The following is a 23,523-nucleotide window of genomic DNA, read 5'->3' on the forward strand; positions in this document are numbered from 1 at the left end:
TTTGCAGTTACTATGGCCCCAACTACGGTGATGGCTACGGTCAGTGTGATCACCAATACGGTCACTGTTTCCGCTACACAGAGCCGGGTGTGCAGTGAAGTCAGGGGCTTACCCCTCAGGGCGGGAGGGTCTGCACAACGCAAGTCCTCGCCATCTTGCAGACTGATTCTATGCAAACTGCCCAACTTCCCAAACACACGCTGCAAATCGCAGTCACATTCCCAGGGATTGAAAGACAGCGAGAGAAGAGTCCCCGGCGCTGACAGGCCGCTCAGAGTCTGGAAACGCAGGTGGCGCAGCTTGTTGTGCTGCAGATTAAGGAGGATGAGGGAATGGAGAGGCACCAGGACCCCAGATGGCAGATCTTGGATCTGGTTTCCGGACAGGTCCAGGAACTCAAGTCTTTGCAGCACTGAAAAGTCCTCACTCCTCACACTTTGCAGCGCATTGTTCTGCAGCTGGAGACGGCGGAGCTGGATAAGGAATCTAAAAGCTCCAGGCTGCAACTTGGAAATGAGGTTCCCTTGTAGGTCCAGCTGTTCCAGGCTATGCAGGTGTTGGAAGCTGTATTTGGGAATAGTGTGCAGCAGATTGTGGGCAAGAAAAAGATGAGTGAGGGAATCAAGACCCAAAGAAAAACTTCTGCTGAGAATTCCTATGTTGTTCCCTTTCAGGTCCAGGATTTGCAGGCTCTGCAATCCCCTCCAGGATCCGTCGCCCACTTCCAAGATGGCGTTCTGTGCCAGGAGCATGGTGCGGAGTCTCCAGAGGTTGTGGAGGGGAGGCAGAGTGTACAAGGAGCAGCTTGAGAGGTCCAGGAACTCCGTTACAAGAGGAGGAAAGATTAGGAAGGCGGAAAGGTTTGTCCCCGAGCAATTTACAAAGAGAAACTTGGAGTCACAGAGACAGAGAGATGGGCAGAGGGAGAGGGAGGAGAGAGCTGAGAGAGTGGGTGGGACTAATGTCAGGTAGGACCACAGCCATGGTAGGATGAGGTGTGCACGTGATGGCAGCATTAGGTAAGGGAGATGCATCGTGATCCTGCAATGACAATGTCCCATAGTGTAACTCACAGGTACAATGTATAATGAGACTGGTACAATCTATGTATATTAAGGCTGATTCTGAGTGAAACGCGTTAGTGCGAACTCGCATGGAACTACTTGCTGCTGCGGATGCATCAAGCGGCTCATGTGCAGTCCGTGACATGCAGATTTCAGTGCATGTGCGGCCTGTGTCATGTCGCTTCTGCACTTGCATCCTACTCAGAATAAGCCACATTATGGTCAGTGCTGGAGTAACAGCTATAGAGGGGAAGCAAATGCAGATTACTCCTCATTCTGTATATAAACCAGTATGACAAATGATATATACTATAAACTCCATTAAATTTCTACCAAACAGTGATAATGGTCTCTTTACATTGTCATTACTAAGTGTTAGTAGACAGATGAAGTTGCCCTTGTAAGTATTATTGTTATAGACCGTACCAGATAAATTATACAAACTCTCTTGTTGCCATAGGCAACTTCTTCACTTCTTCACCTCTCCAAGGTTTGATACATCTCCCCTCTACGTCCTCCCTTTTCTACCGACATCCTGTGTTACTGCTAAGTATAATCTCCACACAAATGTGCATTATCATTACACTCTTGGCACCAGCTTTGGAATGTTCTCTATCTCTGCCATAAGGCGCACTGTACACAGGTGTGTCACTGAGAGGAGAGTGTTATAGTTGTGCAATGTAGATGTATGGGTATTGCAGAATGAGAGAACTTACCTTCATCTGGATGGGCACCGAGTGTCTCTGTGTCTAGTTGGAGACTACATCTGTATGCGGTGGGTCAGGAGGTCAGGGCTATTGTACCCTCGGAGAGGTGCTGATGTGTGTGTAAGACAAGATGCTGACACTGAGCGCTTGTGAAATTCACCCACACGAGCTGTACGCTTCAGATACACTGTCAGCTGTGGTGTCACTCAATACTGCGGTGTGTGTGTGGACCATTCACTGCAACCCTCTCAGCCCAGGTGCTAACAGTAGTATCCATTACTCTGTTGTCATACAATTTCCACATGCTGACTAGATGTACTAAGTGGTATTAAGCAAACAAACAAAAAGACAGACGAGTTGCAGCACTCAGTGTTAGCTTAGGGGTTAAAGTGTGTGTGGGGGACAACGACGGGGTGGAACTGAGTTACACCACTTGTAATGGTGAGGTGGAACTAGTTTAACCTCCACCTTGGCCATGCACAGTAATTCTAACAGAAAATCAATATTGTTTTCAGGGGGTGCCAATAATCCTACCAGTGGCCCTGGCTCTGCCAAGTGGGGGGAGGGGTGGTGTGTTACAGCGGTCCGACAATCGGGATTCAGAAGCCTGCCCGCCAGTACTCCGACAGGGGGGATAGCGCATCGAAGCCCCTTATGGGTTTGCTGAGCTCACCACAGGTTCTATTCTACCTCTATGGGGATCGTGGACCCCCACGAGGGAAAATAGCCCCTGTAGGTTGGGATACCGACTTTTGGGCATTTAGCAGTTGGGATTCCGATGTCGGTCTACCGTACCTCCCAACTGTCCCGTTTTTCGTGGGAATGTCCTGGTATTTGGGGACGTTCACGCGTCCCACCCAGGGCCAGCAGTGTCCCGCGGTGAGGAGGGCAGTTGGGATTCCCCGCTGCCACCTGCTTGTCAGTGGTGAATAGACGCTGTGCGCATTCCTCGCAGGCAGAGTGATTGATTTGAAGGCCACGCCCCAAAATTTGAGGGGCGGGGCTGCAACACGTGAAAAAGTCTCGCTGCGTCACCAATGAATGTTGGGAGGTATGGGTCTACTGACCGTCAGAATCCCAACTGTTGGGAGGTGATCCAGCACCCAGGGAGGGGATTAGGTGGCAGAGGGAAATGAGTTCCACCACCTCTCTAGGACCACTCGAAGCCCTGGTGTAGTTACATCATTATTTTCATTCATTATTTAGTAGGAATAAACAATTTAGTGTAATGCGATCGGGTTACTTTGTTTCTGTAGACAGAATATATATTTTTATGATATATTCAGTAATGGGCATATTTGCTGTATGTATACAGGGCGGATCCTATATTGCTATATCCTAGCTGCTAGCTCTGAGTGATCTGGGATTGGTTCATTAGATCAACAGAGAGAGTTTGTTTGTTGTAGCACATGGTCCCCCATTTAGTGTACTACCCCACCCCCCTTTTTTTTTTTACCGTTCCCAATCATAGTCCACGCGTATGGCAACATAGGAAATGTTCCAAAAAGTGAAAAATAAATGAAAAACTTTTGTATCGACAATGACCATGTTGACTTAATGTATGTGGGTGAGGAAAACCTTTTAAAAAATAAGTTTTTAGAGCACGATAGTGTAACTATGTAAACATAGTACGACTACGAATCTCTGGGGGGGCCAAGGTTTGTTGAGGGGGCCTTACGGGCCCCCCCCCCCCCTGAATCTGCCCCTTTCTACTGGGCCCATGGTTCGGAGCCTGCCTCGTGGCAAGATCTGCTTGGTAAATTCACCTGAAAAAGTTTGTTAAAAACCTTAATTACATCCGCAAAAAATATGCAGATTGTGACAATATGATGTGATGATCCTCGATGTTGTTGGCACCCAAACAGGAAAACACAGCAACATGGTGTAAATCTGTGATGCAATGGCCTCTCGACCTATTGAGTGTCAACCACCGACCGCATACCATACAGGCTGTGCGCAGAGATCAGCTTTGTATTGCATTTACTTGGAGAAATCCCGTATATTGGTGGAGTAGAGCAGGTTGTGCTAATGACAGGTTTCTGAAGGAGAACAAACAAACCGCTGTTAACGTATCCCAGATATATCTTCTGTCAGTTCTGAGAGTGGTTGGAGTCAGTTTGATGGGGAACCGCTCTATTACTAATAAGAGATGACAGCAACTGACACCCCATATGAATTATTCAGGCAGCTACAGATGATGGTTCTATCCCCGGACTCCATCTTCAAGTTACCAGCGGCATGAAGTGTAGCGGCAGCTGATGTCTGTAATAGAGCATGATTACGCAGCTGGTAATCCCGTATGCATTCGACCAGGAGGCCTCAATTATAATAATGGACATGAACAGTAATAATGTCAGAAAATGAGTAGAGGCGACAATGACGGTATTACCTGGCTGAGGCTCAGACCTGCTTGCTGCGTGTATTGGCAGCAGGTTAACGCCGCCAATACAAGTGCATGTGTACGCTTACTCATTTGCGTGCATGCGCCCGCACAGGGGAAAACCCATTCGATTGTTGCTCACCATCAAATGATTTTTCCTCTATCAAAGGTAAGTCAGGACTAGGGAGGCCAATCAGGGGATCGATGGAATCACAGGATTTTGGCTTAAAACATTTGGATTTGAAGTCGGGCAGCGCTGAGCACCTTTAGTATACTCTGCCCGGCTGCTACTGACCCCTGGCGGTGTGCAGCATGATGTTAGGGGTCACGCTGCACAGCCTGGCCGCCGTTCCACTCCCGGCCACCCACCATAGTGCTGCCGGCCGCCCACTAGGTGTTCTGCCTCCATACTGCTTCCACCCGCCACACTACTCACGGCTGCCCACTATATTTACCATCGCCGTACTGCTACCACCTGCCTGCTATACAGATCCTGGGTGCACACTGGCGTATCGCCCACCGTACTCCTACTGCCCACCCACCAGGCATACTGCCCTAGAGAACACAAGAGGGTCCTGCCACTGTCTACCTTGTAAGTGGCCATGCAGGGCAAGGGGCTGTAGGGGAGGACGGGATTTATGCATAATTTCTAAGCAATCTAGACAGATTGGTAAGAAAATAGGCTAAAATTGCGACGTGTGTATGCCCCTTAAGTCTGCCATTAGCATCATGGCCCTAGTTTGTCAGATTTTTGCTTTTACCTCAGGAGTGTACAAGCAGAATCCTCACAGCCAACGGACTAGCTCTGGCCACTCATTCCTGGCACTATCAGGGGGCGGATTGGCAATAGGAACCACAGGGAAGACTCCTGGTGGGATGACATGTCTGTGGGCCTGCCTGTGGCCAGAAGAGGGTCACAGACTGGTGGTGTGGGAGTTTTAACGCATAGACTGTGGCATGCTGGTGAGGGTGTGTTCGGGAGTAGAAGGTGTCAGGCTGGTGAAGTGAGTGTGTAAGGGGGACACTTTTTTCAGCAATTTTTCCACAGCCACGTTAAATTCGGGTGTGGTTTATGGTCCCGACAGTTATTAACCCGACGGATCGCGACTGGCTGGACTCAGACAGCATGGCGAGAGCAACAAAGCCCCTTGCGGGCTCGCCAGCTATTCTATTCTCCCTCTATGGGGGTCGTGGACCCCCACGAGGGAGAATAGCCGCTGACCGTCGGGACCCCGAGTGTCTCGGTTTTGACTGTCGGGATCCCGACGTCAAGGTAATGACTGTTGAGATCCCGACTTTCGGGAAACTGTCCGGCACCCGTTAAATTATTAGTCTGCCCAAGACATCAGGGAAGTGCACCGTAGGATAATTAGCATATTTGCGGACGCAGCTGCAGGAAAAGACACAAGGATAAGAAAGAAAGAATAAACCGAAGTTAATCCTGGGTGCTTACCACGGGTGGTACCTAGGGCATACCTCCCAACATGACCCTCTCCAGGAGGGACACAATGCGAGGCACTGTGCCCGAAGCCAGGGCCGGCGCTACCCACTCAGACGCTCCTGCAAAGCAGGGAGGCGCCATGCTGAAAAGGCGCTGTCTCCCTCCATGCTCTGCTAAAGCTGCCTCAGCCCTCACTGCCACTGCCTCCTGCACGCCGCTCGCAGTGCCTGTCTGACAGGCGGGCGGCAGTATAAACAGCTGCTTCCTGCACCGCGAGTGCAGACAGCCTGCACACCGCCCGCAGTGCCTGTCTGACAGTGGGCGGCAGTATGGAGAAGCTGAGCAGCTCCCTGCACCGCGCACACACTGTTCTCCTCCTGCAACCTGCCCCCTCTTACTCACAGACACTTGCGCTGAGGCATGTAGCGCTGTCTGTGAATGCCTGTATGACATGTCATGTCTGGATCCGCCCCCTACCCATTGCTCCCTGTGCCTGTCAGCTGTCAATCAAATGACGAACAGGCAGCAGCGCCGCCTCCCCTTCCTTTCCTCTTCTCAGTGAGCTGTGCCAGTGCCACTGCCAGTCCTCAACACTCCACCTCCTCTATCTCCTCCCTTCTTTCTCTCCCCTCCTTTCCCCCAGTCACGAGAGGGGTGTAATGGCGTCCTCAGCGTCCTGCCTACGGAGATAGAAGAGGAGGGACTGCATAAGAGTTAAACAGCAAAAGAACAGTGAGTCTTTTATTATACATGTTTATAACAAATTTTTTAATAATTGTAGATTTTTTTTATATTAATTTAGATACTTTTTAAATAATGGGCTGGGTTATGTGCCTAAAGGTGGCCATACACGCTGCAATAGCAGCATACGATGTGATGTGCGCTCCCGCGGGCATCGCATCGCACAGTACAAAAAGTATGTGCTGCACATACTTTTTGTACTGCTTTCGGATTGCATCGCACACACATTGCATGCATGCCGTGTGATGCGATCTAGCCCATAACGTATGCGATTCTCGCAGCTTGTATGGGCACCTTTAGTGCCTGCAACATTTTGCGGACACAGCACTGAGATGGTGTATGCATACATGTACATGCACCAGAGATCCTCCATAGGATCGCATGTTGCATACGCTCCCACTATCGGGCTGCAGCTTGTTGCAATGGCAATGTGAAAGGGCGCAAATTTTATGGTTTGCAGGAGGGCGCCAGACACCCTAGCACTGGCCCTGCCCGAAGCATCGTGAGCAAAGCGAGTGCACTTCAAACTGTGTCCATGTTGACTGTGTCGACATTCCGGTAAAAAAAGTGAAAAAAACCATGTCGACCTTTTGACTGTTGCGTGTGTCGACCTATTGACTTTAAACCAATGTCAACCTAGATGCATGTCGACCTTGTCCCATGTCGACCTAGAACCATGTTGACCAAGATGCTGTAGACCAGTGGTTCCCAACCCTGGTCCTCAAGTTCCCCCAACAGTGCACGTTTTCCAGGTCACCCGGCAGGTGCACTCATTATTCAGGCACATTTGAAAAGATCCACAGGTGGAGCTAATTATAGCACTTGTGATTCTGTGTGGAGACCTGCAAAACAAGGAATGATTACTCTCACCTGTGGTGAAACACCTTTCTTAGCAATGAATCTACACAAAACAGGTGATGGTAATCATACATTACCAGGGAAGTGCAGGAGCAGAGCAATGTGTCCTCCTGGAGAGGGTCATGATGTTGGGAGGTATGCCTAAATTAGCTGCGGCTTATAGTGAGTAGTCAGTCCCCCCAAGGTAGATAAAGTTGCCATTTCATTCTGGGAAGCGTGTGACCTCACGACCGCTACGCTACTCCATTGCACCTGCTCATTACTGGACCTTGTTTTCAAGTATACTGAGGTTCCAGTGCACCGTGCAGGTTATATTTATGTTTTTTATTTATCACATGTAGTGGTGCTGAGCTGTTTTTAGCTTTTTTACATTTTCTGTGTGCAAGGGGCATTATACCGTGTAGTGTGGTCATGAGGAGTCCTTTGACCATAAGCCTGATTGCTAAAGACGTAGACAATCCCTCTCCTCGTCGCTTCTGCACACATACACAGCAGCATAGCACAGTACACATCCACAGCACAGAGAGAGTGACTGTCTACAAATAACAGAAGTGGTGAGTGTGGGTGACAGCGGCAGACGGGCTGTAGAAGGCAGCAGGCAGTAGGGAGGGCGCTCCCGTGACGTCACACAGTGCGCCGCAGACGCCAGGAAGGACCCCGGCGCAGAGTGTCCCTGGAAGGGCAGAAAGATGCTGGGGAGAGCGGCGCTCAGTGGCCTGAGGGTGACCGGGAAGACAGGGATCGTTGGCGTGGTGAGGAGTGGGACGAGTAGCGGGGATGTGCGCGTACCTCTGAGAGGCCCGGCTGTCACTGGCTGCAAATCACACACACTGCATGCCAGATGCTGCCCTTCTTCCCAGGGATGGTCTCACTACATACAGTATTTCAACACATACATTCTATATATTACCCAGCACTTCCTCACAGTGCCCTCCTGTCTATTCTGTATATTGCTCAGCACCCCCTCACGGTGCCCTCCTGTCTATTCTGTATATTGCTCAGCACCCCCTCACGGTGCCCTCCTGTCTATTGCCCAGCACACCCTCACGGTGTCCTCCTGTCTATTGCCCAGCACACCCTCACGGTGCCCTCCAGTCTATTGCCCAGCACCCCCTCATGGTGCCCTCCTGTCTATTGCCCAGCACCCCCTCATGGTGCCCTCCTGTCTATTGCCCAGCACACCCGCATGGTGCCCTCCTGTCTATTGCCCAGCACACCCGCATGGTGCCCTCCTGTCTATTGCCCAGCACACCCTCATGGTGCCCTCCTGTCTATTGCCCTGCCCAGCACACCCTCATGGTGCCCTCCTGTCTATTGCCCTGCCCAGCACACCCTCATGGTGCCCTCCTGTCTATTGCCCTGCCCAGCACACCCTCATGGTGCCCTCCTGTCTATTGCCCAGCACACCCTCATGGTGCCCTCCTGTCTATTGCCCAGCACACCCTCATGGTGCCCTCCTGTCTATTGCCCAGCACACCCTCATGGTGCCCTCCTGTCTATTGCCCAGCACACCCTCATGGTGCCCTCCTGTCTATTGCCCAGCACACCCTCATGGTGCCCTCCTGTCTATTGCCCAGCACACCCTCATGGTGCCCTCCTGTCTATTGCCCAGCACACCCTCATGGTGCCCTCCTGTCTATCCTGTATATTGCTCAGCACCCCCTCACGGTGCCCTCCTGTCTATTGCCCAGCACCCCCTCACGGTGCCCTCCTGTCTATTGCCCAGCACCCCCTCACGGTGCCCTCCTGTCTATTGCCCAGCACCCCCTCACGGTGCCCTCCTGTCTATTGCCCAGCACACCCTCACGGTCCCCTCCTGTCTATTGCCCAGCACACCCTCACGGTCCCCTCCTGTCTATTGCCCAGCACACCCTCACGGTCCCCTCCTGTCTATTGCCCAGCACACCCTCACGGTGCCCTCCTGTCTATTGCCCAGCACACCCTCACGGTGCCCTCCTGTCTATTCCCCAGCACACCCTCACGGTGCCCTCCTGTCTATTGCCCAGCACACCCTCACGGTGCCCTCCTGTCTATTGCCCAGCACACCCTCACGGTGCCCTCCTGTCTATTGCCCAGCACACCCTCACGGTGCCCTTCTGTCTATTGCCCAGCACACCCTCACTGTGCCCTCCTGTCTATTGCCCAGCACACCCTCACGGTGCCCTCCTGTCTATTGCCCAGCACACCCTCACGGTGCCCTCCTGTCTATTGCCCAGCACACCCTCACGGTGCCCTCCTGTCTATCCTGTATATTGCTCAGCACCCCCTCATGGTGCCCTCCTGTCTATTGCCCGGCACACCCTCATGGTGCCCTCCTGTATATGCTTTGTATTACCCAGCACCCCTCATGGTGCTCTCCTGTGATTGTCATTATTCCCTAAGCATCCTGATAAAGTTCTCATCAAAAGTACAGTACTGCACAATCTGCAACCTTGGTAATGTTATTTGTGCAGTAGTAGTTTGGCTACTGTATTATATGTTGATGACCGCACACATCACAGTGGAACACACCAACAATTGAACCACCCACCATTGGGCATATTCTGGAAACACTTCTAACGCACACCTATGTACTGTTAAAATGTGTCTGTCCTGATGATAGTCAATGCCCTTAACTATCTATAGATGAGGAATACCTATTTTTAGCATTAAAGTGTTTAATCTGTTCTTATTTCTGTTCTTCCTTTCCTGTTTGCGACTCACACAGGCCCAGCTTCATGTCAGCTCAAGACAGGGTCTGAAATATGGCTACTGGGCATACATGTTGGGTGAGAGAACCACCGAACGGTTTGGGCCAAACAGTAAGATTATCACAGTTGATGGGAACCTGGCATCTGGCAAAGGGAAGCTGGCGAAGGAACTGGCTGACAAAATGGGTGAGATGATCTAGAACTACCAGTTAAGCGATTCTTCATTGCCAGTGTGATATTTGGAAGGCTAAAGCTGGCCGTATATTTTAAGATGATCTGTCTAACCAACCATTTCCCCGTTTGGAATGAAAATCTAGTAATGTTCTGGAGTAAATGGCATTGGCTTTTTTCTCCCAATTTAACCAATTTGTCTAAATGACTGTTATTGTCCATTTTCAGTGTTTGGGAACAAATAATAGATTCTTAATCAGTCTTATACATTACCATATTGTACATCCAACCATCAAATCGGTTGCCTGGACAAATACTCTCAAGGTATATGGAAAGCTGTAGGGATTGCCAACTAATGCACAGGATATAATGTAACTTCTTGTCTGGCTACAGAGTTAGCTGCTCAGTTTTCCTTCTGGTCTCTTATTTCCTTTCCCAGGTATGAAACATCTTCCGGAAGCAGATCAGAATTATGTAAACAAGGCTTACTGTGATGGGGCAGCCCTGCCCACCAAGTTCACTGGACTCTGCAGCCTGGACAAGTTTTATGAGGACCCCTGCTGCCCTGATGGCAACTCGTACCGCTTGCAGTCATGGATGTTCAGCATGCGCATGATGCAGTACTCTGATGCCTTGGAGCATTTGCTGAGTACAGGTACCCAGGCTAAAATGATGTGGTTGTAAGCGATTCAATGTAATTTATCTATGGACATTGTTAGTTTGATCATGTCTATTCCACATCATGAAGGCATTCAAAGAGTATTCTGTGAATGATGAGTCTTATGTAGGCCAGGCTACTGATCATCTGATGTTAATTGTTTATTTATTTGAATTGTGAATGGTCACACTAGGTGCAGTTCCACACACTAGATGATATATCATTTAGAATATTTTTGTGTGTATCGTCTAATGTGTTTATATACACTATATCGTAACCATACGCGATCTCGAGGGTCATCGGTGATGTCCTTCATCGTTTGTACATGCAGGATGATTGAACAAGTAATACTGAAATGTACTTATTGGGTGCAAACTGAGTATCTATTGCTCCCAAATGTTAAATGTCTATGTAGCAGGAATATGCGCCTAATGAATATTGGACCTGATTCTAGCCTGATCAGTCCCCTGCATGTTCGCACGGGGACCGATGTTGAAGCTCTGCGCTTATGCGCATGTGCAGGGCTCCTGTGTGGGCACCTTCGGAGACTTGCATAGTCTCTGTGGCGCTTGTACAGGGGGGGGTGTGAAGCAGGCGTTCACATGTGAACGCCCTGCGTTTCCTTGGTGTGTCAACCAAAACGATGTGTGCGCCCAGGAAAACGTTGGCCGTCCCCATGCAAACACAGGCGGCAACCTGCCTGTCGTGGGGGGGGGGGGGGGTGGCTGACCTTACAGGACGTCAGCCGTCCGCCCAGTTCTTGGAGCAGGGTGCCGCAAGTATAAGTCAGCAGAGACTGACTTAGATTTGCGAGCACTGTAGAAATCATTCGATAGTCGGCAACCATCGAATGATTTCTGACCCGCATGCTATACTGCGAATGGATGTATATTGAAATCATCTATCCGCTGGGCGGAGGGTACATTCGCTGGGGGCGGGTGGCGTAACAAGTCTCGCTAAGCAGCAAACTACCACTGCTTATCCAGCCAACCAGATCAGGCCCAATGTACGTGTGCCGGCACAAAAGAATTGGTCTTTGATTATAAAATTCTCCAGTTTATTTTTTACTCTTCTCAATGTTTAAAACCACCAATCCAAACCTGTATACTTTGGACATTTATACAGCTTTTCAAAAATAATTAATAGTTTTTGATTTTTTTTTTTTTTTCAATATCCGAAAGTGTTTTCAGTGAGAGTTTAACACTGCTGAGTGATCCTTGTGGCAGTCATGTATGTGGTGGTATTACAGCTCTCCCACTACTGGCGCATGGGGAAAGGCCTAATAATTGTTCTAAACATGATTTTGCCATTTGTGCGGAGTACAGTCACATTAGCACACTAAGACCAAGGGTGCAATATGTTTTTTTTTTTGTTTTTTTTTTTACTTTTGTTTTTTTTTGTGGTGTTCATTCATATTAACCCCCTTCCCTGCAGACCCATTTATACACCTTCTGTTCTGTAAGTAATTCCTAGGCGACATGCTGGTTTATGTGTAAATGCTATGCCGGCACAGATATTTGGAATGCTTTCATATAATTGGAGCCTTCTGCTGTTTTCTGTAGGTCAGGGAGTGGTAATCGAGCGCTCTGCTTACAGCGACTACGTTTTCCTTGAAGCCATGCAGAAGAACGGATACATCCGCAAGCAGTGTGAGTAGATCCCCTGCACAATGCAGTGGTTACTTAGAAAGCTGTGATTATGTCCTGGATAAACCTCGGAAACTCTGACTCTGGGTCTATTGCATTATCATATCTCTAACTGAATTGCCAAATCTCACAGCCATTGGTTATTGAGTTGCATTAGGCAATTTTCTGACCACTCCCAGCTAATTAAATACACCCATTGGAGTCCCAACCTATTGCTGTTCTTTACCGTAATTCCTTTTGGTGGGTATGATGTCATCGGATGTCAATCACATTTGGCCGCTTTTCACCCGATTTCTCGCCCCGACACGCCAGAATCAGGCGAAGTGTCCAAATCGCACTAGTGCCAATCGCTCCAGCTTAGGCCAGTGTCCGATTAATTTCCAGTGCCCCTGATGTACGTTCACACACATTTATGTGATATACTGTAGTTGGATATATTTAGCCGCTGTGTATTGTTAATGGTAAAGATAAGAACACACTAACTATACATTACGCATCTTCATGTAGACTATTTACAAGTGTTCAAACACACATTTGCTAAGATTGAAAGTGGAATAAAGAGGCTCCGATACGATTCCATGTGCTTAGACGTCTTCCATTGCAAGAGTCTGGTAATGTGGTGATAGTTTATTTACCGTAGTAGCATTATCCTCACCCCTGGCTACTCGGCTCACCAAAAACCATTCACATGTAAAAGCGAAAGGTTGACAAGGAAATGATCAATCAGGAAAAGGTCGACTCGAGTTTCTTTGGTGTCTACTTCTGCCTCGGCACACTGGGATCGTGACGTTTAAACAATTCTGTTTAAAAAAAATAAAACCCATAGAAAATTTGTCAGCCTTATCAGTCGACCATTGACACGTCAACCTTTTGCCAATGTCAACTAAGTCCAAGTCGACCTTTTGAGTCCACCTATTGCCTGTCAACCAATTTCGACCTATCAACCAGAGCCATGAATTATTATATTAACAATTTGGTCAACTTTATATTTTGTCCATTCAAATCCATGCAGCTGCTGTATTACTGCTTCTGTTAATGGATAGTATTCTTGGTTCTTCCGTTTGTGTCTCCCAGGTGTGGACCATTACAACGAGCTGAAGAATGTGAGCATCGACGAATTCCTGCCTCCCCACTTGGTTATATACGTGGATGTCCCGGCCGCTGAGGTGTACAAGAGAATCCAGGAGAAAGGAAATGTAATCCGCTTGGCATCATTTGCTTTGTTTGTTAATCTGGCATCTTTAGTTGTGTGGCTTCTTCTTCTCGTGTTTACAGCGGTTGTTCTTAGTCTTTCTACTGTCTGACTCCTCACAAGACCCTTTCCTCTGCTTCCATTTGTCAGGCCATTGAGAAGAAAGTCGCCTTATCCTATCTTCAGAGCATCGAGGACGTTTACAAAACCTCCTTCCTCCCAAAGATCAGGTGAAAACTTTTAATGTGATTTCTTTCTCTGTTCACTATGTTTTTTTGCGGAGTGGCTGTCTGGGTCACAGTTACATGAGATGTGTATTTGTGGGTTGTGGTTGCGTGATGCTGATTTCTCATTGCAGTGAGACCTCTGAGGTTTTGCAGTACACCAGCAGTGAAGCACAGAATGTGGAACAGGTAAGGTCTTTGAAGAAATGGACAATAGTAATTATGTTTTGTAATCCTATTTCACTAACACGGGTTGGCTGATCCTGATTACTGGTGTCGCTGCATCCACCAACATTTATACCAATTGTCTTTTGCTTGAACAGGTAAAATTGTGTTCCGGTTACTGTGCTTAATGAAGGGAGGAGTCATTAATGACATGCGGGAGCGCGTCTTGTTAATGATACTCAGTGTACACACTATAGCAGGGGTTCTCAAACTCGGTCCTCCTGTCCCCACACAGTTCACGGTTTCCAGGTCCCCCGACAGGTGCACTCATTACTGACTGACACATTTTAAAAGATCCACAGGTGGAGCCAATTATTTCACTTGATTCTGTGAGGAGACCTGCAAAACATGCACCGTGTGGGGTCCTGAGGACCGAGTTCCTGTAATTTTTAATATGATCTTAGCCAGCTGGTTTGGGTCACTATTTATTATATGTTGGCATTATGCCGCTCTTTTTGTAAACTGTTCGTATTACCTACATGTGTTACTGTTATTGTGTTTGATTTGGTTCGTTTCCAATTATGTGTCTTTTGTATGCCCATGATTGTTACTATGGGTTGGGAGCATTTGGTCTACAGCATGATGGTCGACAGGTCATTAGTTCGACAATGTCTAGGTGGACAGTCAAAAGGTCGACGCACAGTCAAAAGCTCGCAATGCGTCGGGCACACTATTTTATTCTCCCACCTTGCCCTAGTGGATGGTAGGGCATGAAATACCACCCGTCGGCTCAAAAAACAGTGAAAAACCCCATGTCAACCTTTTTGACTGTCGAACTAATGACCTTTCAACCTAGAACCATGTCGACCTAATGACTGTCGACCATCATGCTGTAGACCAAATGACTGCATCCCGTTTCTATGTATATACTGTTTATACTGCTACAGTTTACACTGTTTTTGCATTTTTTGCTCTGTACTGAGGAAACATGGTATCTTATAAATAAAGGTGGTAATAATAATAGCAATCCTACCAATCTAACCACTGTTAACACAGTATGTTCTTTCTCCTTCATCCACTAGGTGTCACTGGAGTTACACTGGGGAATAGAAGGCGACCACAGGGAGCATGGGCACTTTAAAATAATTAATCAGTGTGACCAACTCCTCCCCTTCTACTTCCCCTCCCAGGCAGTCTTAGATCGTGCCCAAAAGGGAGCAGGTCACATTTGGCTCATCTCCTGGGCTTTTTGATAATTAGGGCATAAAGCAGCAAGTTTTGCCTTTGAGGACAGGCAGATAGTTGCTGCTACTATCTGCCTGCGACGTGGGAGCCTGCCGGAGGGAGCCGGCTGCTGCTTAAGGGTTTGCGCCCGGCTCCCTGGCTGACAGAGACCACCGTCTCTGGAGCTGTAACGGGCGCCGCTCTCACGCAGCGTGCACCCGATCCTCCCCCAGCCCCACCGCCGACGGCATGGCCGCAGCACTGTGAGTATTACCCTGCCTTCCTATTAGAGGAAGGTCAGGGACACAAACGGCGGTGCAGCAGAGGGTTTTTTAAACCTGGCGCCATTATGGGTGACGGAGCTGCCAGGCGGGGGGCGGAGTTACCGCGCGGTACTTCCCAGCAGGCCTTGGCATACCCCAGCGTTCCTGCAAGTCGCGGCGGCCATCTTGGACATTTGGCGCCGTTTGAACACGCTGCTGGAGGCTCCACAGTTGCGCTGCAGATCTATCCTGACTGCAGTTGGGCGATTCCTGTCCCCTGGTGACCGTCCTGCTGAACGCTCTATCCGGTCTGTGAGTTACAGTGGGGATTAGAGCTAGGTGGAGACAGTTTGGGCTGTGTCTCAAACTTAGAGCTATAGCGCTCCTAGGTATATGCCATAGCGCTGTACAAAGCTCTGTGACAGCTCTTTTACTTTCACTGTCTCTCCCTTCCAGCATAATATATTGCTGCCTATCCTATACCTACTATCTGTGATCAGTCTGGTAGTGTGTGGTGATTGCTGGGTGTTCTGTTGAACCATGGCAGGGGGTAGCTCCAAGAGGGTTACTTGCAAGAAGTGTGCTGTTAAATTTACACCTTCTAAGGAGGGAGACTCTGTATGTGATAAATGCACTGCTTTACCCCCAGCTCCAGAGTCCCCCGTTCATACCCCTGTTTGGGCATCACAATTAGCTGATGTGATGTCTCATTTAGCTTGCGAGCTCTCTGCAGCTCAAAAGGACAGAGAAACTTCCAGAACTCAACAGGCTTCCTTGACTTCTGCTGTGCAGAGCTTAACAAAGGCCTTGACACCAGCAGAGGGCGCCATTGCTTCATCTTCTAGGCAAAATCCCCCTACCTTACTCAGGAAAAGGGTATTACAGCCCTCTGGGGATTCTGGGGAGTATGACGATATGCCTGATCTGGAGGAGGGCGAATTTGCCCTTCCAGATAACTATGATGATGATGATGATGATGATGATGTGGAACCTGAGGCTCAGGCGTTAGTTACGCAAAAGCCGGCCCCAGCCACTCCAGGTCTGGAGGACCTTATACATATGGTAAAGGTTGCCTGCAAGGTGTCAGATGACACAGACATTCCTGCTCGTCCTTCTTTCTTTGGAAAGAGACAAAGGCAGTCACCCACCTTCCCCCCAGCGGAGGAGTTGGATGAACATATATTGCAGGCTTGGAATCATCCTGATAAAAAATTCCAGGTACCTCAGAGGTTTCTGGCTGCTTATCCTCTTCCACCAGAGGGTAGAAAGAGGGTCGAGATTCCTCCAGTAGTGGACTCTTCAGTCTCTCGACTGTCCAAAAAGACGGTTCTCCCGGTGCCGGGTGCAACTACTCTTAAGGATACTTCTGACCGTAAGTTGGAGGTAACCCTTAAGAACATTTTTTCAGCAGCTGGAATTATTCAGCGTCCGGCCCAGGTCGGGTGCTGGGTAAATAAAGCCATGGGGGTATGGGCTTCTCAGATCCTAACAGAGGTCTGTGAGGGCTCTGACCCTGCTTCTATTGTTCAGCTGGCTGAACAGATCCAGGAGGCATCCAATTATCTAATAGACGCCTCTTCTGACGTCTGCATGGTTGCAGCCAAGGTTTCGGCCTTATCTATATCAGCTCGCAGAGCTCTCTGGTTACGCCAATGGCAGGCTGATGCAGAGTCCAAGCGTGCTGTGGAGGCCCTGGCGTTCAATGGGGAGGTTCTTTTCGGGCCAGAGCTCGACAAGTGGATCTCCCAAGCAACGGGGGGTAAGTCCCACTTCCTTCCCTCAGCGGCTCCTCCAGCTACACGCAGGACCCCTCAAAGGCCCTCCTTTCGGTCCTTTCGGCCTACGACCAGATTCAGAGGTCGTTCCAGAGGCGGAGCTCCATCTAGAGGCTCCAGAGGACGAGGCAGAGGCGCCTCGGCAGCTGTCCAGGAGCCCAAGTCCTCAAAGCCAGCCGCATGACTGTCCACGGTCTCATCTGGGGGATCCCAGAGTCGGGGCCCGACTGCTGTCCTTCTGTCACATCTGGCTGCAGTCTTGTCAGGACTCGTGGGTAAGGGATCTCGTGACCCAGGGTTACAAGATCCATTTCAGGTTAGTCCCTCCAAACAGGTTTTTCAAGACCGGTCTCCCAGTCTCAGGAGACAAGGCGCAACTTCTGTTGTCAGCAATCAACAAGCTGCGGACAACGGGAGTTGTGATACCAGTACCCGAGGATCAGCGTACTCAGGGATACTACTCCAGTCTGTTCCTTGTGCCGAAGTCGGATGGCTCGGTAAGGCCTATACTAAATCTAAAGGATTTGAATCCGTTTCTACAAGCGGTCAAATTCAAGATGGAGTCCCTGCAGTCGGTGATTCAGGGACTGGAACAGGGAGAGTTCCTGGTATCCTTGGATATCAGGGACGCATACCTGCACATCCCCATCTGGCCTCCTCACCAGGCCTTCCTCCGGTTCGCTATACAGGAACAACACTGGCAGTTCCAGGCCCTGCCGTTCGGTCTCTCATCGGCCCCCAGGGTCTTCACCAAGGTGATGGCGGTGATGATGGAGGTCCTCAGGGCACAGGGGATTACCATCATCCCCTACTTGGACGATCTTCTTCTGAAGAATCGTTCGAGGGAGGCCCTGTTGTCCAACATACGACTCACCCAGGAGACTCTCATCAGTCATGGGTGGATTCTGAACTTTGCAAAGTCTCAGCTACAGCCGTCCCAACGTCTTCTCTTTTTGGGGATGATTCTGGACACCCAGCAGATGAAGGTTTTTCTACCACCCGACAAAGTTCAGTCCCTGCAGGTCCTGGTCAGGTCGGTCTTGCGACGGCCACAGGTAACGGTGCACCTTTGCACCAGACTCTTGGGGAAGATGGTGTCCTCCTTCGAGGCGGTACAATATGGCCGCTTCCACTCGCGCCAATTCCAGTTGTCTCTCCTTCACCAGTGGTCAGGGTCCCACCTTCATCTTCAGCAGCGGGTGACCCTGTCTCCTCGAGCCCGTCTGTCTCTGCTGTGGTGGCTCAACTCCGAAAACCTGCAAAGGGGCAGGAGGTTCGGCATATGGGAGTGGACTCTCCTCACCACAGACGCCAGCCTTCGAGGCTGGGGGGCGGTAACGCTGGAACACCAGTTCCAGGGTTTATGGACGAGGCAGGAGAGCTTACTCTCCATCAATGTGCTGGAACTCAGAGCAGTCTACTATGCTCTTCTGCAGGCGGGACACCTGCTGCGGAGCAGAGCAATCAGAGTTCAGTCCGACAACGCCACAGCCGTCGCCTACATAAACAAACAGGGCGGCACTCGGAGCAAGGCGGCGATGAAGGAAGTAAGCAGGATCATCCTCTGGGCTCAGAATCATGCTCAGGCCTTGTCAGCGGTGTTCATCCCCGGAGTAGACAATTGGGAGGCCGACTTTCTAAGTCGGCAACATGCCCACCAGGGGGAGTGGTGCCTCAACCCTCAGGTATTTCAGTCCCTAGTACATCGTTGGGGGTGTCCGCAGGCGGATCTGATGGCGTCCCGCCACAACTTCCAGCTCCCAACATACTTCGCGCGGACTCGAGATCCTCAGGCCGCAGGGGTGGACGCTCTGGTTGGCCGTTCCAGTTCATTTACCTCTTTCCTCCCTTCCCGCTGATACCTCGGGTATTACAGCGCATTCGCAGGGAGGGGGTAACAGCGCTTCTGATAGCGCCGGATTGCCCCCGGCGCTCGTGGTACACCAACCTGACGGATCTTCTAATCGACGAGCCGTGTCCGCTACCTCTTCAAGAGGACCTCCTCAGTCAGGGTCCCTTCATCTACCCAGATTTAGGACGTCTACATTTGACGGCGTGGCTGCTGAGAGGTCCATCTTGAGACATGCAGGTATCCCTAGGGCGGTGATACCTACAATGATGAGGGCCAGGAAGGAAGTCACCTCCAGACACTATCATCGTATTTGGAGATCCTATGTGGCGTGGTGCGAAAGACGCAGAGTGTCCTCTACTCTGTTCAAGAAGGCTCGGTTGCTCCTGTTTTTACAGGAGGGGTTAAACTCTGGACTTAGACTGAATACACTTAAGGTGCAGGTTTCAGCACTTTCAGTTTTTTTCCAGAAACGTATAGCTCTCATTCCGGAAGTCCACACGTTTTTCCAGGGGGTGCTGAGGCTTCAGCCCCCTATTCGTCCGCCTACGGCTCCCTGGGACCTAGAGTTGGTCCTCAGGTACTTGAGGTCATCGATTTTTGAGCCGTTAGAAGAGGTGGATCTTCGATATCTCACTTGGAAGGTGGTTCTTCTTTTGGCTCTGGCCTCGGCCAGGCGCGTTTCGGAACTGGGGGCGCTTTCTTGTCGCTCACCGTTCCTCCAGTTTCACCCGGACAGAGCAGAGCTCCGTACCAGTCTCTCCTTCCTTCCAAAGGTGGTCTCAGCGTTCCACGTGAACCAACCCATAGTGGTTCCAGCATTCACAGAGGCTTCACCTGAGGATAGGTCTTTGGATGTGGTGAGGGCCCTGCGGATTTATGTCTCTCGCACGGCCTCTCTTCGCAAGACGGATGTCTTGTTTGTTACCTACGACCCAGTGCGTCGTGGATGGCCAGCTTCAAAGCAAACGCTGGCCAGATGGATCCGTCTGACTATTCGTCAGGCATACCTTGCTGAGGCTCAGACGCCTCCTACTAACATAGGTGCGCACTCCACCAGATCGGTGGGTCCTTCATGGGCGGCTGCCCGTGGGGTCTCCTTGCAACAGCTCTGTCGTGCTGCGACATGGTCAGGTCGGCACACCTTTGTGCGCTTTTATAGGTTTGATACCTTTGCGGCACCAGCTTCTCAGTTTGGCCGCTCTGTTTTAAGGGGATCTCAGCGCTCACCCACCCGGGTTAAAAGCTCTGGGACGTCCCCAGTGTAACTCCAGTGACACCTAGTGGATGAAGGAGAAACAGGGATTTTGTACTTACCGTAAATCCTTTTCTCCGAGTCCACAGGTGTCACTGGACGCCCACCTCAGCGCTGTTCTCCACCTGTTACGTTCAGTGTTAGGTTCCTATTGGGTAACCTCTGGAGTTTTCCCTTGTCAGGGTTATTTAAACATGGTTATTACACACCTGTCTCGTCTGGTTTGACTCTGTGTGTGTATTTGTTTTTTCATATATATATATATATATATATATTCTTTTTCTACTATACGTATTGAATGATGTTATGTTGTGATGAACCTCCTCTCGGATGTGTGTTATATCTTTCTGCTCCCTTTCGGGCACGATCTTTATGACTGCCTGGGAGGGGAAGTAGAAGGGGAGGAGTTGGTCACACTGATTAATTATTTTAAAGTGCCCATGCTCCCTGTGGTCGCCTTCTATTCCCCAGTGTAACTCCAGTGACACCTGTGGACTCGGAGAAAAGGATTTACGGTAAGTACAAAATCCCTGTTTTAGTATAAATAAATAAAAAAACAGCCAAGTCAATTAATTAAAGCATAAGGTGCGTACACACGGGGGCACAGCATAAGGTGCGTACACACGGGGGCGATTTTGTGCAAAATCGCGGGAAATATGGTTGCCGAGCGACCATATTGCCCGCAATGGGAGTGTGCACCGGCGATATATCGCCGGGTGCTCGCTCCCGTTTTTGCCCCTGTGGTGATCGCTGGTCGCAGGAACATGCTCCTGCGACCAGCTGATTTCCACTGCCGGGCTCCCCTGGCAGTTTCTTTTTCATCAGCGACCATCTCTGGTCGCTGATGTAAAGGAGAAACTGAGCAATATATCTCCCCCGTGTGTAGACAGCATTAGTTAAATATTGCACTAAAAAAAAAAAGTACAGTCACTGTGAGCGGCGCTGCCATTTTTGGTGGATATTTTCCAAAGGGTTAATAAAAAGGTTGGCTTGGCAATTTTCACACCCACAATTCCATTGGCACTCAAAGGGTTAAATATCCTAGTGAGGTGTCTCCTCTTTGCAGATTGCTGAAGACGTTGAATACGTAAAGGTGACCAAGCCCCCATGGACAGAACAGACCGACGTCAGTTATCATCACTTGCGCATGCTGTGAGTGCTGCTCCATTCCTTTCTTATTCTGTGTATTTGCATTATTACACGGACAGTCTTTTTTGGGGGGTTTTATGCATGTTGACTCTGCCTTGAGTTTCTCAATATACTGCAATAACTGGCCCAAACAAAATGTATCATCCCAATGATTAAGTTCCCTTATCGGTGGTGGAAACAACAACAACAATAATAATAATAATTATTATTATTATTATTAGCGTGATTGTGTAAATCTAGCTTTATTTGTTTACTACAGGTGATTGTTGCCTACTTGTGTTCTTGTCCCTCCCTATAGTATTCCACCTCCTATGAATGTGTGTAGGGTGAGTCCATTTGCCTTATGTTTACACCAATAACTCTGCACTGTTCTCTTTTTTCTGCCTTTCTCTGCAGGGTGCAGGACAAAGCTAAGGTGGGCAATCTGTTTATCCTGCCCAGCTTTATCCCTGAAATCACAGTTGGGGGCCTAGATTATGACAAGCTGTACTATGAGTACCGAGCGGTAAGAAACCCGTTTTACATGATTTCATGATTATTTTAATATTTTTTTTATTATTACTTTCCATTTGTTTTGTGTGTCTATGCCTTGCCTAGCTAGCAGGGAAATGCTGACCGATCCCCCGCGACATGACACGAGCGGATGTGTATCCGCTCGCATGTGGCCGCACCGAGGAAATATCAGTGACCATTAAATAATTTTTCCTCTTTGCGGATATAAGTAAGCCTAGACTGGCCGCAATGGGGGCGGGCTCTGATGTCGTGATGTCATTTGCCCACCTGTTCGCAGGTGTCTGCCCAGCATTTCCATGGGCACGTCCACTGTTTTTTTTTTTGTGGGTACGCACATAAAATGCTGGGCGGAGCCAGCAACCATCCCCTCGTGCCTGTCCATCAATTTGCAAACGTCTTGGTGAGTGTAAAACTTGCCAAAGGCATTCCCTCCGGAGGTGTGCGCATGAGCACTCCCATACCGTCGAAAACGGGGCTGAGTTCGCTGCCCACTGAGCGGGGCTGAATCGCCCCTCAGTTTGCCGTGACTGAGAGCCGTTTCACCTTTTCATCCCCCAAAACACCAGGAAATGATGGCTTACAAAACAGCGCCGCTTTGTAAATAAACCCATTTCTCCAAAGCCAGGTCATCTCGTTTGATGGCTATCCTGTCCAATCCTATTGTATGGTAATTGCTCAAAATGTATACCCTTTCGGAAGCAAATTAGGAGCAAAGACTGTAGTTTATGTAGCAAAATCTGTGTTTGTAATCATTTTGCAGCTTCCGGGAAGAAAATATTCCAAGGGATTCAATGAAGATGTTGGGGACAAGTACATTTGGCTGAAGTGATTAATCAGTATTGATCTTGTACCCAAAATCCGTTCAAGTGACCATCTCCGCCTCAATGGATAACAAAGCTGTTTTGGTCAGCCGCCTGGTAATGGGGGAGCAGTAATGCTGCTTCCCCTTGTACTGCTGGACTCCTTGTGGAATAAAGTTTATTTATCTGTCACATTTGTCAGTCTCAAACATTAATAAAGAAATTCGGTACTTGTTTCCTAGCACGGCCACAACGATTTAGATCGTTGTGGTCGTAAGATAAAAAATCGGATCGATCGCATCGCATGCGATTTGGTCGCATACGATGCGACCGATCCGACCGACCGATTTTTCACCCGATTTTTTTTTTTTTTTTCACCAGATTTGTTTCAATTGCCCCCCCAAATGTTACTAAGTGGGCTAGACCCCACGATAGACGTCAACCCGAAGCGTGGCGAGCGCAGCGAGCCCGCGAGGGGCGGCGGTGCGCGTCCTCCGACCTTTTCATTCCCCTACTATCCACTAGGGCGTGGAGTGAGAATAGAATAGTGTGGCGAGCGCAGCGAGCCACCGAGCCCGAAGCGTGGCGAGCGCAGCGAGCCCCGCGTCTAACTTCACAGGTATACGCGTCCCCTCGCGGGGCTCGCTGCGCTCGCCACGCTTCGGGCTCGGTGGCTCGCTGCGCTCGCCACACTATTCTATTCTCACTCCACGCCCTAGTGGATAGTAGGGGAATGAAAAGGTCGGAGGACGCGCACC

At 49.6% G+C, this 23,523-nt stretch overlaps 1 protein-coding gene across 1 annotated transcript; it reads left to right on the plus strand.

The window, feature by feature from the left end:
* The first annotated feature begins 7,771 nt into the window (after positions 1-7,771).
* Positions 7,772-22,957, plus strand: NDUFA10 (NADH:ubiquinone oxidoreductase subunit A10). The gene is made up of 10 exons (XM_083154609.1): positions 7,772-7,943; positions 9,899-10,067; positions 10,492-10,707; positions 12,273-12,359; positions 13,431-13,552; positions 13,699-13,778; positions 13,907-13,961; positions 21,370-21,455; positions 21,849-21,957; positions 22,726-22,957. The coding sequence occupies exons 1-10, from the start codon at positions 7,881-7,883 to the stop codon at positions 22,792-22,794; spliced, it is 1,056 nt and encodes a 351-aa protein (XP_083010735.1). The 5' UTR covers positions 7,772-7,880; the 3' UTR covers positions 22,795-22,957.
* Positions 22,958-23,523: the final 566 nt, after the last annotated feature.

This window comes from Crinia signifera, chromosome 7 (assembly GCF_055691185.1).
Source record: "Crinia signifera chromosome 7, ASM5569118v1, whole genome shotgun sequence".
Taxonomy (NCBI): Eukaryota; Metazoa; Chordata; class Amphibia; order Anura; family Myobatrachidae; genus Crinia; species Crinia signifera.

Excerpts from the sequence above, each read along its gene's own strand:
- NDUFA10 (XM_083154609.1), top strand. The coding sequence starts at position 7,881 with ATGCTGGGGAGAGCGGCGCTCAGTGGCCTGAGGGTGACCGGGAAGACA. Across the intron at positions 13,553-13,698 it reads GAATCCAGGAGAAAGGAAAT|GCCATTGAGAAGAAAGTCGC; the intron begins GTAATCCGCTTG and ends TCCATTTGTCAG. Across the intron at positions 13,779-13,906 it reads TCCTTCCTCCCAAAGATCAG|TGAGACCTCTGAGGTTTTGC; the intron begins GTGAAAACTTTT and ends TTCTCATTGCAG.